The sequence below is a fragment of the Mirounga leonina genome, unplaced genomic scaffold (genome assembly GCF_011800145.1).
Source record: "Mirounga leonina isolate KUSES-001 unplaced genomic scaffold, KU_Mleo_1.0 Mir_127, whole genome shotgun sequence".
NCBI lineage: Eukaryota > Metazoa > Chordata > Mammalia > Carnivora > Phocidae > Mirounga > Mirounga leonina.
Genome location: NW_023270316.1, coordinates 56,104,427 through 56,122,675, shown reverse-complemented (window position 1 = coordinate 56,122,675; position 18,249 = coordinate 56,104,427). Strand labels below are relative to the sequence as shown.

The 18,249-nt window shown below is 38.3% G+C and overlaps 1 protein-coding gene across 1 annotated transcript in view; it reads right to left on the bottom strand.

The window, feature by feature from the left end:
• The window catches only part of LRRC63 (leucine rich repeat containing 63), a 42,806-nt gene that overhangs the window by 3,562 nt on the left and 20,995 nt on the right, over positions 1-18,249 (bottom strand). The window contains exons 5-8 of the mRNA XM_035003805.1: positions 10,384-10,482; positions 10,005-10,141; positions 7,059-7,142; positions 1,893-2,132 (exon numbers count right to left, since the gene is read on the bottom strand). Coding sequence (XP_034859696.1) covers positions 1,893-2,132; positions 7,059-7,142; positions 10,005-10,141; positions 10,384-10,482 — 560 coding nt within the window. The remainder of the gene's footprint in view (positions 1-1,892; positions 2,133-7,058; positions 7,143-10,004; positions 10,142-10,383; positions 10,483-18,249) is intronic.

Below are 18,249 nucleotides of genomic sequence, written 5' to 3'. Positions count from 1 at the left end.
TTCGCATCTTTCATTACTTCTGAGAATTTACAGAATTCTCAGGGATTATACGTCTATGTTAGAGTATGTATCTGTTTACCTCCTGTCTGCATAGATGCAAGACTGTCTTCAGTTCCCTCTGCATGTGTGTATAGTTGTCTGTTTAATCCATGCACCAAGTTAATTTCAACTGTTAACACTTACTTTCTTGAATTGAATTTCATTTAAAATTTCTTGTTCATATTTGCCGGGTCATATTTGATAGTCTTTTATTTCTTAACCACTTTTTTTTTCAAGATTTTATTTATTTATTTGAGAGAGAGAGAATGAGACAGAGAGCACGAGAGGGAAGAGGGCAGAGGGGGAAGCAGACCCCCCGGCGAGCAGGGAGCCCGATGTGGGACTCTATCCCGGGACTCCGGGATCATGACCTGAGCCAAAGGCAGCCGCTCAACCAACTGAGCCACCCAGGTGCCCTTAACCACTTTTAAAGTTAAAATTATATTTTAGGCTCAGATGGTTAAGTGTCTGCCTTCCGCTCAGGTCATGATCCCAGCGTCCTGGGATCGAGTCCCGCATCGGGCTCCCTGCTCAGCGGGGAGCCTGCTTCTCCCTCTCCCACTCCCCCTGCTTGTGTTCCCTCTCTCGCTGTGTCTCTCTCTGTCAAATAAATAAAAATAAAATCTTAAAAAAAATAAAAAATAAAAAAATAAAATTATATTTTATTACTTTAAACACGTAAAGTAGGTATTTCATGTTCTGTAAAATTCTAATATCTTAGATCCTTGGAGACGTGTACCTGTTGATTGGTTTTGCTGACTTTTACTCTTGGTGGCTTATTTCCTCATGTATTTGGAAATTTCTTTAAATTGAACTTGAACTTAATTTCCTGGAATCTCCAAAGTCTAAACTGAGGATGTTTCTTTTGAAAACATTTGTTTAACTGGAAAAAAGGCACTGCTTGAGGACACTTAGCCCATTCTTGGGTACAGAGTTGAGGACTGTCAGGTTCAGCTTTCCCTACTTTATGTGAATTCAAATCTTGTCCCATATCTGTTTACCACTCACTAGTTAGGTTTTACTTCTTTATAAAACTTTTTGGCCTTCGAGATTTTTCTTAGTTTTTCATGTACATTCAAATCTCATGCGCACTAACATCTCAATGCATTAAAATTGAAAACTTCGGGTCCTGGTCCCTTCTTTGTTGGTAGATTATTAATCACCTTTTTCAATTTCTTTGATGATTACTAGTCTGTTTAGGCTTCCTGCCTTTTATGGAGTCAATATTGGTAATTTATATACTCCTGGGAAATTACTTAGGCATACAACAAATATTTGTCAAATTAGTAATATAAGCACTGATGAGTGTAAAAATAGTTTTATACCATCTGAAGGAAATATGAGATAAGCTGAGTGGACTCCTAATGCATGGGGCTTAAAAACCCTGGTCCTGAGATTAGGCAATGATTCTCATGCTGGCCATTAATCCCTGAGGAGGAGAAATTGCTCTAAATAAGGCTGTTCTCTTCCTGGTCTCTAGGAAGTTAGAATATAAAGTGTTTCCCTGCATAGTGTGCCTGGGACTAAAGAACCCTTTTTTGGAAGAAACCACTTCTATGTCCTTAGTAATTCATAGAAAAGATGAATATCACAATGCTATAGATGTTGCCAGGTACACCTCAGCAATTTGTAACTCACACTGGAATTAAGTAGTAACTTGAGAATATTGGTAAATGGGCTGCATTTAGACGATATTATTATGTTTGAAGAGCCAGAAGGAGAAATTTAAAGAATTCTATGTATGTTCGAGGCTGTGGTGTGGGTGTGTTAAAACTGTCACCTGCCCTCTAATGAATAACATTTTAAATGCTTAAAAGTGTATTTTCATTAAAAGGGCTTTGGAATTTGCTCACCATTTTAGTAGCTTTTGAATTTCCACTGGGATCACATCATAATATTCATGTAGATTATTTTTTAAAAAGAAAAAAGAAGTAATCTGAGTAAGAGACGGTGGGCTATTCAAAGAATTCTCTTTCCAAAAAGCAGGATGTGTGAAAGTATTCTCAAACAGGATTTTTTTCAGGTTAAGCTTCAAAATTGCAGATGGAAAAGTCGTCAGTTCATTCCCATCAACATTCAGTTTTTCAAGTGATCTGCAAATAAAGGAAACTAAATTTAAAAGGTATTTATGCAATTTATAATACTGAAGTAAAATTTTTTCCCAGTGTTTCTGCAAATTGGCATCAAACGTAGTAGCAGTAAAATACAAGTGTTTAAGTATTTGCTTAGAATCAGAGAATTATAAAGCAAATGAAACAGTTTGTTATTATACAGATGAGTGCATTTGTGTGACTAGTAGAGTTACAGCATGTACTCTGGGTCTTTGCAACATGTCATTAGGAAAAAAGAAAAAATATAGTATAGTATAATGATACAAAGAAAGAATCTATTTTCATAGACAAATTGAACACCAGTACATATTTTTTTCCTTCAAGCCTAATCAAAACAGTGAAATTAACACTATCAAAATGTATCATGTGCTATGTTGCAACTTTGATTTTTCATCACCTGAATCCCCTTAGTTTTTACTGTGTCAGTTGCTTCTGATAATAGTGATTCCTTTGTTCAAAGAGAACCACCATTACTGATTTTCTCATTTTATACTACTTGTCTCAATGGTGTTTTTTTGTTTGTTTGTTTGTTTTACAGTCACTCATCCCCTTTCTACTTCGTGCTGAGGACAGGCAGAAAAGTATCTGTTTATGAGGGACACATAAATACAAATCAAAGGCTAGTCCAACTTGTCAAAGGTGCTAGGAGTGAAGTGGATGACATGAGGACTGTAGGTCATAAGTTGCTGGGAACTCTAGATTCTCATGTGCAGTGTAGTTTCTTCCTCACACAATTTAAATTCTTTGGTTCTGACTCCTGCTGACAATATTAAAACATGGTCAAGGAGGGATTTGAAACAATGAGGCTAGGAAGATGGCACCTCAGCTGTCTTCATCCCTCAGCCACAGTCTGACTACTGCACTTGTCACAGATTGGAAAAGGTGAGCAAGATCTCAGGCTTTACTTTGGTCCCAAAGGAGAGAGATGGCATTGTCACTTTGCTCCCTCAACACCAAACACAAGCCTAAGGGCCAGCAGCAGAGAGCCCAATGGAAAACCAGAATAAGTGTCATGGACTCTAGGGAAATGCCAGTGAGGGTCCTCAAATGCCCTGGGGGAGGCTGCCCCCGCCAGAGTTGCTTTATCTTAGAGGTTTCAGCAGTCTGGGCTCATCTTTCCTCTCGATGAGTTCTGCGGAGTTTGATAGGCTAAACAATCTTTAAAGCTGGAAGAGCTCCACGTTGAGACAGCCTTAGCAGCTGAGCATCCTAGGGGGCAGAGAAACTTTCTCCTGTCACACCACTGACACTCTCTGAATGGTGCTCGAAGACTGCCTTTGGTCCTGAGCAGAAGACAGATCAGCCAGAAGAGAAAAACTGACAAACACACAGAACAGTGCTCCTGGGGCAATTACACTCTGTGGAGGCAGAGACGTTGGGGTGGGGAGCAGGAGAAACACTTAATAAAATTCACTTAATAACACACACACACACACACACACACAGACTTTCTTGAACCCAAATACATGATTTGTAAAACTAAAGAATTAAGTGGATGAGCTGAAGAAGAACATGGTCTTCATACAGATTAGAGGTAAAGACAAAGTAGAAGAAATAACTCAGAGCAAAAATATAAAGAAAAAGCACAAGAAAAAACTATATAGATGCCATGGATGACAGGTCCAAGAGCCCTAACATATAAATAATAGGTGTTTCCGGAAGAGAAAATGAAACAGATGGAGAAGTGGTGATGGTTAAACATATTTCCTTGACTAAAAACAAAAAAGTTTAAGCTGGTGATTAAAAGAGTTCCTTGAATTCCCTGAAAGACAGATGTGATTTTGTGACTTACAAGAAATATATATTTCGTCTTCGTCCACAGTTCCCGGATCACAGCTCCCAAAACCCTTGACATTTCCTGAGCAGTAAGAGCAAGGGGAACATCTTTTGTTATATTTTGTCTCTTGTTCTCACTTCTTGAATTCACTTCAGAGCCATAAAGGTGAAATGGGTGTCTTATTTTTCATTAACAAGCTCCTTTCCACCACAACTGGGTTTCTGTTAATGAGGTGACTTGGGGAAAGCACCTAAAGATGGGGCTGGTTTTTAGGGAACCGTTCCAACCATAAATGGCCATGACTTCCAGGGAGGGTAGAGGGTCCAGAGGTTAAATCAATTGCCAATGGCCACTGGTTTAATTAATCATGCCTATGTAATGAAACCTCCACATAAAAAAAAGAGAGAGAGAGACGGGTCAGAGACTTCCCAGGTTGGTGAATCAGAACACTTCAATATGCCAGTGGGCCAGGTCCTAAACTTCATGAGGACAGAAGCTCCTTTATTTGGGATTTTGCCTGATGTATCTCTTCATCTGGCTATTGATTTGTATCCTCTAATATATATCCTTTATAATAAACAGGTAACCCAGAGTGTCAACAGATTTCCTGACTTCTGTGAGCCAGTCTAGCAAATTAACAGAACCCGAAGAGGGAGTCATGGGAACCTCCAACCTGTAGCTGGTTGGTAAGAAGCACAGGTCTCCACCTGTAGCTGAAGGGGCGGGGGTGGGGGGGGGTGGGGATGGGCTGCCTTATGGAACTGAGCCCTCAACCAGTAAAATCTGATGCCATCTCCAGGTGGATAGTGTCAGAATTGAGTTGAATTGTAGGACACCCAGCACATGTCCTAGAATTGCTTATTGGTGTGGGGAACATCAGTTTCCCCTAGCCATGGTAGAATTAGGTACAGAACAGTTTTAACAGGTTAAAAAAAAAAAAAAAAAGACACACTCTTAAGCATAATCTGATAAAATTCCTGAAGACTCAGGATTATGAGAAAATCATAGTCTTTCCAGATAAAAGTAAGAACCACTTAAAAGGAAGAAGAAATCAAACCAGCATCAGGCACTGGAATCTGGGGGAGGCTGGGTTGCTGAGGACCTCTTATGGAAGGGGCTGCAATGCACGACCACCCACCTACTGGAGCCACCAGTTATCTGTTAGGATTAAAGATTCAGAGGAAAAAATGGCCCACAAACTCTAACTGAGGAACGTAAATAAGAGAAAACTCTAGACAATGAATCAAAGGAGGTATCTCCAGGTTCTGGATGAGACGAAAGAAGGGCAGTAAGCTATGGGTCTTGAAATACATAGAGTCAAATATAAATGGAGAATGACTGCAAATGCTTATGAGACCTCAGCACTAAATAAATATTCTTTAAATAAAAAGAGATGTAATGAAGAGAAAAATACTAATGAGAACATGAAACTGAAGTTTCTAAACCATCTCAGCAACACCTAGAATCAAATAAGGGGTAAGTGAATTTGGAGGAAAAGCAGGAAGATAAAAGAATTCTCAAGGTCTCAACTGTTGGTGGAAGGCAGCAGAGGGGGATGGACCACCATAGAGGGGGAAGTAGCTTTTATCTTGGTTTTATAAAATATTAAAGAAAAATGTGTTTTTGTGTTTTGGGGGGAAAAAAGATAGCCATTAATAGCCTGGGAAAGTACAGTAGAGTTCCAAAATTAATGTGGGAGGAAAAAAAGAGAACAAATAGCATCCTGAAAAAAATCACACACACACACACACACACAGAAGGCAAATAGGAAAAGAAAAATATAAATAAACAATAAATACACAGTAAAATGGAAGGAAAAAAATGGAATATATCAGCTACCAGCCATAACAAACGTGAGCAGGTTGAATTCTCCTATTAAAATATAAAGATTTTTGCACGGATAATTAAATAACTGGTACAAATATTAGAAAAGCAGAGAGAAAAATATCTTGCTTTACTGAAGATAAGACTATGCTCCTAGAAAACCAAAGAAAATCTAGTAAAAGTGAACCAGAATGAAGATAATTTTGGTTATATAGCTTGATTTTAAATTCACGTAAGGAAGGACATAGCTTTTCTCTATTCTGTACTGGCAATAGCTAGAAATAAAAATTAGAGAAAATGTTACATTCATGGTAGCAACACAATTATAGAATACTTAGAGAAGGTTAGTAATAAAGATAAAGGACTTATGTGAAATGAGTCATAAATTTTAAAAAAGATTTTATTTGTTTATTTTAGAGAGAGAGAGTATGGGGAGGAGAGAGGAAGGGAGAGGGAGAGGGAAAGAATCTCAAGCAGGCTCTGTGCAGAGCCTGATGTGGGTCTGGAGGTGGGGCTCGATCTCACAACCCTGAAATCATGACCTGAGCCGAAACCAAGAGTTGGCCCCTCAGCCAATGGAGCCACCCAGGTACCCCAATTCATAAATTCTTATGAAGGACATAAAACAAGAGCCGAACAAATGAAAAAAATATGCTATGTTTTAGGATGAAAAGATTTATTAACATCAGAAATGTAAATTCTTCAAAATTTATATATAAACTCAGGACAATTCCAATCAAAACCTCAGTTTTGTGTTTATATTTTTTTGGGGTGGAGGAGCTTCGAATTATATTAAATGATCTTAAAGCTCATGATCTAAAGAGAATAGTTAAAAGACTATTATTGAAAAATAATCTCCCTACTAATTATTAAAAATTATTCCAAAGTCATAATCAAAATAGTATGGTACTGACCTAGGAGGACATAGATGAACTTCAGAGACTTTTTAAAAATCAATGTGAGAAAGAATCAGAGCTTGGTATTAGGCTTACACTGTATATATGTATTTCCTTACCCCAAATAAATAAAACTGATAAGAACTAGAGGTGTACACACAGAAAAACGGACAAAATGATGCGTGTCATTCTATTAAGGAGCCATTGGTACAGCTTTTAAATAATTACTGAAAATATTGCGTCTTAAAAATACCAATCATTCAAATTATGTTTTTGTAAATGTGATGTTTTCATATATTATGTTTTGTGGCTATTAAATATATGAAAGAACTCAATTTTCTCCAACACAGTCATCACCAAATATATCCTTACAGGGCATACGACTTTGTGTACTTACGACTTCCAAAATACCTGAGTTTCTGGATTTCATTTGGAATGGAAACAATACTATTGTAAGAAATATCAAGTTCCTCAAGATGGGACAAAAAAAATAACCTTAGATAGAAAGAGAAAATGAAATTAAAAATGATTACATGTTTGTCATTACGAGGTATGAATAAAGAATTAAATACTTGAGCAAATAGAAGTATAGAGAAACTACATTTTTCTACGATCTTGAAATTTATGGACTTCTTTTCATTATAGGTAGTTTAATGACAACCAAAGTTCCTAAAAGGATTCATTTATCCTTTAAGACTGCTTTGAAATGTTTGGAGTGGATAAAGCCCCATACAGAAAAAGCCACCTGAGAAATTTCTAACACATTTAGAGATAATCTTTTCTTGGTTGCTGTATTAGTTTCCTAGGGCTGACCTAACAAATAACCACAAAGCCAGGTGGCTCAGAGCAACGGACACAATCTCTCACAGTTCTGGAGGCCGGAAGTCCGAAGTCAAGGTGTCAGTGGAGTGGGTTCTTTCTGGAGGCTGTGAGGGCCCTCCAGTTAGGCTTTAGGATGGAAAAAGACAAGAAACAAAAGAAAGGGGAAAACAAAACAAAACAAGGATAGGAGAGAGACACATTCTGGTGATGTCATTACCCCTTAAATGAACAAAATATCCCACATATTTCATGAACAAATGCTATCTCAAAGCTTTGGGAAAAAGAAGAAACCTTTTGGATTTTTGAAATGATCTATTTATTTTACAAGAAAACTAAATAGGCAAATCACAGACCTTTTCATGGTTACAAAACTTCATTTAATCTGAGAGAGTGGATTATACATTTCCATAGTATAATCAAGGGCATAACTGTAACTGTAGAGGGCCTACGTGTAAGGGGCATAGCTAGGATGAGAACCCAGGTCTTTGTGCCTAAGGAATCCGGGCTTTCCTATCTGCATTTGCTTTATACTCTATGCCCCAAGCAGGTCAAAGCAAAAATAGTAGCAACAAAAATTTAGGCCTTGGTGAATCTGTGCTGTCTGTCTCCCCTTGATATGCATACATAACCTATGTTATTTAATAAAAAAATATACTGCTTTAGGGGTGCCTGGGTGGCTCAGATGGTTGAGCATCTGCCTTCAGCTCAGATCATGATCCTGGGGTCCTGGGATTGAGCCCCGCATCGGGGTCCCTGCTCGACGGGGAGCCTGCTTCTCCCTCTCCCTCTGCCACTCCCCCGTCTGTGCTCTCTCTCTCTCTGTCAAGTAAATAAATAAAATCTTTAAATATATATATATATATATATATATATATACTGCTTTATTTTAGAAACACTAATATTTTTGAGAAATAGCTCCTTAAAACTTTTTGAATATAACCAATAGTTAACCAATAGTTCAAACTAATTTGCTTAATCTCTAAATAGTGAACAATGTTGACCCTGTAGTTATGAACAAGTTGTAGTTGCTTTAGGAATTTTTACATTTTGTTTAAATGACAGTTACGGTTATTAAAGTTTATAATTACAATTTTATAGATTATTAAATATAAATTTTATTTAGATGCACATATACATATATGCACATATACATATATATAAGTGTCTCTATATGCACATATATATGTAGTTGTGTGTGCATATATGTGTATATATACATGCAGGGTTATGTGTGTGTATATATATACACAAATATATATATATACACACACACAGAAATAATTATAGACATGAGTGTACACACAGATTAGTATACATACATATATTACTTAGCTCTGTTCCCAGGGAGTGTCTAGAAGCAATGTCGTCCCAATAGCATTGGAACATCTAGTACCCAGATCTCAGTTTTAAATACCATCTTCCAATAAAAAGGAAGCAGGGTTTGCTTAGAGAAATAGCTGCTTCTAGTATCAAGGCAGGGAAAATACAATTTACATTACTGTTGAAAAATATAGATGATTTAAACAGAAATAAAATACACACAATGCAATATTCTTACTTTTAGTGTTGATTTCTTATATATATTATATGTGATGTGAAATGCATATATATATATATTTATGCAATATTCTTACTTTTAGTGTTGATTTCTTATATATATTATATGTGATGTGAAATGCATATATATATATATTTATTTATACAGACATGGTATAACTTTTACATGCTTTTTTGTTCTTTTAAATGATTGAATAGTTTTACAGTTTATGAATGTAGAATTTGTTGGATTGATAAATATGAACAATGCTGGGTGAACAACTTTATAAATGAATTTTGATGCATTTCCTTAATTACTATGAGAATCTTCTTTATAAAATGTTGTTCAACTATTTAAGAGTCCCTGTCCCTTTGCCCTTAAGCCACATTCAATTTGTTAAACTCTAACCTGAAAGATGTATCTTGTTTTGCATTTGGCTAAGGTTTTGGTTTAGGAATTAAATAATTACCAGTCCATATGTCTGGAAAAATTCCATCCCTTTTATACCCAAATATCAACATTCCCATTAAAGGATGTTACGTATCATACTGGCTAATTTCTTGATTTATAGATTAGGAAATTGAGAGCAAGAAGGTTAAGTGACTCTCCAGATAAAACAGATCATTATCAATTTTGAAGTTAAAAGTCTAGATTTCCTAATTCCATATGCAGTGTCCTTTCCATATGCACAAAGGCTGTCAAGAGATCAGTGCAAGTTTCTCACTTGAGCCTCCTTCTATGATTTGTGTTCATTTAATCTATACTCAAATAATGAATCTCTAGATGAGCATTCACTAGCCCCGCATTAGTTGCCATTTATGTAGCTGCTAGGATTACCTTTAACACAATGATAAGAAGCAAATCAGCTAATTGGAAGAGAATGGGAATCATTCAATGGCTAAAAAAGTTGCTAGCCATTTTCAAAAGGGAAATTGATCTCTTTCTAAATTATAAGCTCTTTATTTTCTGTGCTCATAATCTCAGGCTATCGACCTTACCCAGGTGGAAGAGTAGTAATCAAATTAAAGGCAATGCTGAAAATTCTAAGGAGCTTAAGTTGTTGAATTTCAGAAGAGATTTCTTTGATAGGATTATTTCTCAGTAATAGTATTTGTAAATTTTTAAGACAAAGTATCTGAGGAACAGAAGGGAGAAACAAACATGAGTAGAATGATAAAGTATCACAGATCTCTATTTGGTACATTTTATATAAACCCTTTGAACTAATGTAGTAGAATCAGCAAAGGAACATTGATTGGCTATATCATCTGTCTCTTTTTTTACTCTTTTCCAGGGTATCATAAATGTCTATTTTTTATTATAATTATTATTAATAAGAAATTAGTGTGATATTCACAATGATAAAAATGGACTCACTTCTGTGGGAAAGTAACTGATATCGTTAAAGGATAAGTTAAGATATATCAACTGGGAAGCCAAAATCGTTAAGTCTGGACATTTCATGATAAAAAAGCCCTAAAAGAAAGTGACAAGAGATAAAAGAGGTTAATTAACAATGCACAAAATATTTTATACAAAAGTAAAAAAACAAAATGAGCACATAACTGAGTGACAGTGCTTGACACAATACACTAGCAAACCTACATTCACCTTCCATTCATTTGTTAGTCTGCCATAATAATAATTCCTTAAATATGGAAAGGATAGAAACAAAATAGAAACACTGCTAAGTATTCATGTATATAATAAGTTTAGTGTTAGATGTGTGACAGGAATTATTTTGATTAACCACAAGCAAACATTTATGGAGTGTCCGTTGCATGCTGAAATGTAAGTAAATATATTTTATATTTAATTATCTCTTTTATCTTATTTTTTTCCTGTTTCTCCTTCTATTTCTGTTATCTTTATATTAATCTAATGTCTATCTAAAACTTCTTGCTTAAGTATGCCAATTCTGATTGAGGAGAACTATGCCCTGATATGAACTAAATGTTTGCACTGCCTGCAAACTGTTATGTTAAAAGCCCCAAACCCCAATGTGATGGCATCTAGAGGTGAGGCCTTTGTGAAGTGATTAGGGTTAGATGAAGTCTTAAGGGTGGAGCCCTTATAATGGGATTAGTGCCCTTATAAGAAGAGGAGGGGACCAGAGCTCTTTCTTTCCACCAGGAGAAGATACAGGAAGAAAGTAGGTGTGAGCAAGAGACCTCTAACCAGGAAACAAATCAGCTGACACCCATCTCAGTGTTGGACTCCCGGGCTGCCAGAACTGTGAGAAATTAATGGTATTTTGTCATAGCAGTCAGGACTGATTAAGACCTGTCTGGTGCCCCCAGTATCTTTAATATTCCAGGAAAATTGAAACATTTGTTTCTTAAGGGTCATGGGATCAGTAGTGGTCAAGTGAATGGACCAAGGCCCTCCACTGTTGGAGGATCAGACAGACCTCAGCTTGGGGAGAAGGGGGACACAGTTGCAGGTGCATTAGGCTATGCCGCCTACCATATAAGAATGAAAGGCTCGGGCGCCTGGGTGGCTCAGTTGGTTAAGCGACTGCCTTCGGCTCAAGTCATGGTCCCGGAGTCCTGGGATCGAGTCCCACATCGGGCTCCCGGCTCAGCGGGGAGCCTGCTTCTCCCTCTGACCCTCTCCCCTCTCATGCTGTTTCTCTCTCTCTCTCAAATAAATAAATAAATAAAAATCTTTAATAATAAAAAAAAAAAAGAATGAAAGGCTCATGGCTAAAGAACCTTGACGTTGATAGTACTAGTTTCAAGACTGACCTTTTATTAAAGTATTACTATTTCTAAATGTGTAAATAGACAAAAGTAGGTATTCTTTTTTCCTATCATAAACACTTGTCTGCAGAACTAGTGCTGCACTTACATAGCAGAAATGTGTCTATTCTTTCCACTTAGTGCACTCAGACAGCTAGCACCTTTACATTTCCTTCTGCCTGGAAAGTTCTTTCCTCATCTCGTCCCATGAACTCTATAGTCTCACCTCATCAGTGGCCTGCAGAGAGTCAGCTGTCTGCTCATACATCATCAGACCAGAGAGGCCTTTCCTAACCAACGTATGACAAATAGCAACCTCTCAAACCAGCGCTCCAGTGATGATTGCCTGTCCCTGTCACTTGCTTTATTTTTCTTCATAGTTCTTATAATTACAGGATAGACTATGTACAAATATATGTATGGTCTCACCCCACTAAGGTATAATAAGCTCCATAAAATAGGTATTCTCTTCCATTTTGCACACTGATATATAGTAAGATACATAGTTTACCATTGGCACATGGTGGGTTCTTAAATATTGGCTGAATGAGTGAATATCCAGAACCTTGATGTTGCCTCTTGTAATCCTAGGGACCTTCACTAGGAGGCTGGCCCACCACATGTACCCTGGATCTCTCTTTTACCATCCCATCATAAAACCTGTTTGCTGTAGTTATCATGTAAAGGCTGTGTAGAACTAAGCACTAAGAGGAGTGTGGTCCAAGATGGCGGAGGAGTAGGAGACCTGGATCTCGTCTGGTCCCAGGAATTCAGCTGGATAGGGATCAAACCACTCTGAACACCTACGAACTCAACAGGAGATCGAAGAAAAGAAGAGCAGCGACTCTCTGAACAGAAAAGCGACCACTTTCTGGAAGGTAGGATGTGCGGAGAAGTGAATCTGAGGCGATATTCAGGAGGATAGACGGCGGGGGCGGGGCCTCCGTCGGCCGCTTCTGGCAAGTGATAGAGCCCCGGAGCACAAAATCGGAACTTTTAGAAGTTGGCTCCGCTGAGGGATGTCACTCTGGTGGCTAAGCGGGGGGTGGAACCCTCCGGGACAGTGTGGTCTCAGGACCCTCGGGGTCACAGAAAGACCGGGGGTGCCTGAGTGCGGCCGAGCTCCCAGGTAACGGAGCAGGGAAGCCGGCTGCAGAGGCAGAGCCCAGGCGCGGGCTCTCAGCTCGGGGTGGCCATAAACCGTGATCCGCGGCCCAGTCGGGCCCCTGCTCCTCCAGCAGGGACCCAACAAGCGGCAGATCCGGGGAGACTCACCTTCCTCCCCCGGGAGGAGCCGCGCGGGAGCGCACCGCAGGGATCTGCTGGGTTTGGAGACTCCACCCGGGGTCGGGTGCCAGAGATAGAAATGCGCGGTCACAGGCCGGGCGAGCACGGAGTGTGGCTGGAGAGCGGGGAGACGGGAGTGATTGACGGCTTTTCTCTGGGGGCTCACTGAGGAGCGGGGCCGGAGTTCTTGGCTCCTCCGGGGCGGAGATTGGGAGGCCGCCATTTTCACTCTCCGCCTCCAAAGCTGTACGGAAAGCTCGCAGGGAACAAAAGCCCCGGAGAGCAAACCCGAGCAGATTACTTAGCCGGGAGGGGACAAGGGCGGGGCAATTCCGCCTCCGGCAGAGACATTTGGAAACCACGGCAACAGGCCCCTCCCCAGAAGATCAGCGAGAACAGCCAGCCAAGACCAAGTTTACCCATCAATGAGAACGGCACAACTCCAGCACTAGGGGAATACTGCACATAGAATTCATGGCTTTTTTCCCCCATGATTCTTTTTTTTTTTAATTATTTTTTTTTTAAAAGACTTTTATTTATTTGAGAGAAGGGGTTGGGGGAGGGAGAGAGAGGGGAAGAAGCAGACTCTCCACTGAGCAGGGAGCCCGATGTGGGGCTGAATCCCAGGACCCTGAGATCAGGACCTGAGCCAAAGGCAGACAGACACTTCACGGATTGAGCCACCTAGGCACCCCAGCTTTCTTGTTTCTTTATTCTTTCAACTTTAATTTTTAAAATTTTCTTTATTTTTTCTTTTTCTTCTTGAATTTTTCTTCTTTCCTTTTTAAACCAACTGCTTATCTTATCAATTCCTTTTTCAAAATCTTTTTTAATTTTCATTTTTAGTCATATTCTATCCCTTCATTGTATTTAATGTTATTTTGTGTGTGTGTATATATATGTACATATATATATATTATAAGTTTTTCTTTCTTTAAAATTTTGGGATGCAGTTTCTTCTAACAGACCAAAATACACCCCAAATCTAGTGTGTGGCTCTGCTCTATTCACCAGCTTGATCATATATTTTTTTTTCTTTTCCCCCTGGTTTTGGGTCTCTTCTGATTATTTAGTGTATATTTCTCTGGGGTTGTTGTTACCATTTTAGCATTTTGTTCTTGTTCATCTGTTCTTCTCTGGACAAAATGACAAAATGGAAAACTCACCTCAAAGAAAAAAAGAATAAGAGGCAGTATAAACTTCCAGTGACCTAGTCAATATGGAGATTAGTAAGATGTCTGAACTAGAGTTCAGAATAATGATTAAAAGATACTAGCTCGGCTTGAAAAAAACCATAGAAGATACTAGAGAATCCCTTTCTGGAGAAATAAAATCTAACCAAGTCAAAATCGAAAAGACTATTAATGAGGTGCAATCAAAAATGGAGGCTCTAGGGGCGCCTGGGTGGCTCAGATGGTTAAGCGTCTGCCTTCAGCTCAGGTCATGATCTCCCAGTCCTGGGATCGAGCCCCACATCAGGCTCCCTGCTCAGTGGAAGCCTGCTTCTCCCTCTCCTTCTGCCTGCTCCTTCCCCTGCTTGTATGTACACTCCCTCTCCCACTGTGTCTCTCTGTGTTAAATGAATAAAATCTTAAAAATAAATAAATAAAATCTAAAAAAAAAAAAGGAGGCTCTAACTACTAGGATAAATGAGGCAAAAGAGAGAATTAGTGCTAGAGAAGACCAAATGATAGAGAATAAAGAAGCTGAAAAAGAGATAAACAACTACTGGATCATGAGGGGAAAATTCAAGAGATAAGTGATACCATAAAGCAAAACAATATTAGAATAATTGGGATCCCAGAAGAAGAAGAGAGAGAGGGGCAGAAGGTATATTTGAGCAAATCATAGCAGAGAACTTCCCTAATTGGGGAAGGAAACAGGCATCAAAATCCAGAAGGCACAGAGAGCCCCCCTCAAAATCAATAAAAATAGGTCAACACCCCGACATCTACTAGTAAAACTCACAAATCTCAGAGACAGAGAAAATCCTGAAAGCAGCTAAGGACAAGACGTCTGTAACCTACAATGGTAGAAACATTAGATTGGCAGCAGACCTATCCACAGAGACCTGGCAGGCCAGAAAGGACTGGCATGATATATTCAGGTACTAAATGAAAAAAATATGCAGCCAAGAATACTTTATCCAGCTAGGCTCTCATTGAAAACAGATAAAAAGCTTCCAGGAAAACAGAAACTAAAAGAATTTGCAATCACCAAACCAGCCCTACAAGAAATATTGAAAGGGGTCCTCTAAGCAAAGAGAGAGCCCAAAAGTAACAGAACAGAAAGGAACAGAGACAATATACGGTAACAGTCACCTTACAGGCAATACAATGACACTAAATTCATATCTTTCAATAGTTATCCTGAATGTAAATGGGCTAAATGCCCCAATCAAAAGACACAGGGTATCAGATTGGATAAAAAAGCAGGACGCATCTATATGCTGTCTGCAAGAGACTCATTTTAGACCCAAAGACACCTCCAGACTTAAAGTGAGGGGGTGGAAAACCATTTACCATGTGAATGGACATCAAAAGAAAGCTGGGGTGGCAATCCTTATATCAGACAAATTAGATTTTAAACCAAAGACAATGATAAGAGATCAGGAAGGACACTGTATCATACTTAAAGGGTCTATCCAACAAGAAGATCTAAAAATTTTAAATATTTATGACCCTAACATGGGAGCAGCCAATTATATAAGTCAATTAATAACAAAACCAAACACGTCGACAATAATACAGTAACAGTAGGGGACTTTAACACCCCCCTCACTGAAATTGACAGATCATTTAAGCAAAAGATCAACAAGGAAATAAGGGCTTTAAATGATACATTGGACCAGATGGACTTCACAGATATATTCAGAACATTCCATCCCAAAACTACAGAATACACATCCTTCTCTAGTGCACATGGAACATTCTCCAGGATAGATCACATCCTGGGTCACAAATCAGGTCTCAACCACAATATTGGGATCATTCCCTGCATATTTTCAGACCACAGTGCTTTGACACTCAAACTCAGTCACAAGAGGAAAGTTGGAAAGAACTCAAATACATGGAGGCTAAAGAGCATCCTACTAAAGAATGAATGGGTCAACTAGGAAATTAAAGAAGAATTAAAAAAAAAAAATTCATGGAAACAAATGAAAATGAAAACACAACTGTTCAAAATCTTTGGGATTCAGCAAAGGCAGTCCTAAAAGGGAAGTATACAGCAATAGAAGCCTTTCTCAAGAAACAAGGTCTCAAATACACAACCTAACCCTACACCTAAAGGAGCTGGAGAAAGAACAGCAAATAAAGCCTAAATCCAGCTGGAGAAGAGAAATAATAAAGATCAGAGCAGAAATCAATGAAATAGAAACCAAAAAAAACCAGAACAGATCAATGAAACTAGGAGCTGGTTCTTTGAAAGAATTAATAAGATTGATAAGCCCCTGGCCAGACTTATCAAAAAGAAAAGAGAAAGGACCCAAATAAATAAAATGATGAATGAAAGAGGAGAGATCACAACCAACACCAAATAAATACAAACAATTATAAGAACATATTATGAGCAATTATATGCCAACAAATTAGACAATGTGGAAGAAATTGATGCATTCCTAGAGACATATAAACTACCAAAACTGAACCAGGAAGAAACAGAAAACCTGAACAGACCCATAACCAGCAAGGAAATTGAAGCAATAATCAAAAATCTCCCAACAAACCAGAGCCCAGGCCAGATGGCTTCCCAGGGGAATTCTACCAGACATTTAAAGAAGAATTAATACCTATTCTTCTGAAACCGTTCTAAAAAATAGAAATGGAAGGCAAACTTCCAAGCTCATTTTATGAGGCCAGCATTACCTTGATCCCAAAACCAGACAAAGACCCCACCAAAAAGGAGAATTACAGACCAATATCCCTGATGAAAAATTCTCACCAAAATACCAGCCAATAGGATCCAACAGTACATTAAAAGGATTGTTCACCACGACCAAGTGGGATTTATTCCTGGGCTGCAAGTTCAGTTCAACATCCACAAATCAACCAATATGATACACTACATTAATAAAAGAAAGGATAAGAACCATATGATCCACTCAGCAGATGCAGAAAAAGCATTTGACAAAATACAACATCCTTTCTTGATTAAAACTCTTCACAGAGGAGGGATAGAGGGTACATACCTAGATATCATAAAAGCCATCTATGAAAAACCCACAGCGAATATCATTCTTAATGGGGAAAAACTGAGAGCTTTTCCCTTAAGGTCAGGAAAATGGCAGGGATGTCCACTATCACCACTGCTATTCAACATAGTATCACAAGTCCTAGCCACAGCAATCAGACAACAAAAAGAAATAAAAGGCATCTGAATTGGCAAAGAAGAAGTCAAACCCTCACTCTTTGCAGATGATATGATACTTTATGTAGAAAACCCAAAAGACTCCACCCCAAAACTGCTAGAACTCATACAGGAATTCAGTAAAGTGGCAGGATATAAAATCAGTGCAAAGAAATCAGTGGCATTCCTATATACCAACAACAAGACAGAAGAAAGAGAAATTAAGGAGTTGATCCCATTTACAACAGCAACCAAAACCATAAGATACTTAGGAATAAATCTAAGCAAAGAGGCAAAGAATCTGTACTCAGAAAACTAGAATACTCATGAAAGAAATTGAGGAAGACATAAAGAAATGGAAAAAGTTTCCATGCCCATGGATTGGAAGAACAAATATTGTTAAAATGTCTATGCTACCTAGAGCAATCTACACATTTAATGCAATCCCTATCAACATACCATCAACTTTTTTCACAGAAACGGAACAAATAATCCTAAAATTTATATGGAACCAGAAAAGACCCTGAATAGCCAGAAGAATGTTGAAAAAGAAAAGCAAAGCTGGTGGCATCACAATTCCGGACTTCAAGCTTTATTACAAAGCTGTAATCATCAAGATAGTATGGTATTGGCACAGAAATAGACATATAGATCAATGGAATAGAATAGAGAACTTAGAAATTGACCCTCAACTCTATGGTCAACTAATTTTTGACAAAGCAGGAAAGAATATCCAATGGAAAAAAGACAGTCTCTTCAACAAACAGTGTTGGGAAAATTGGACAGTCACATGCAGAAGAATGAAACTGGACCATTTCCTTACACCATACACAAAAATAGACTCAAAATGGATGAAAGACCTAAATGT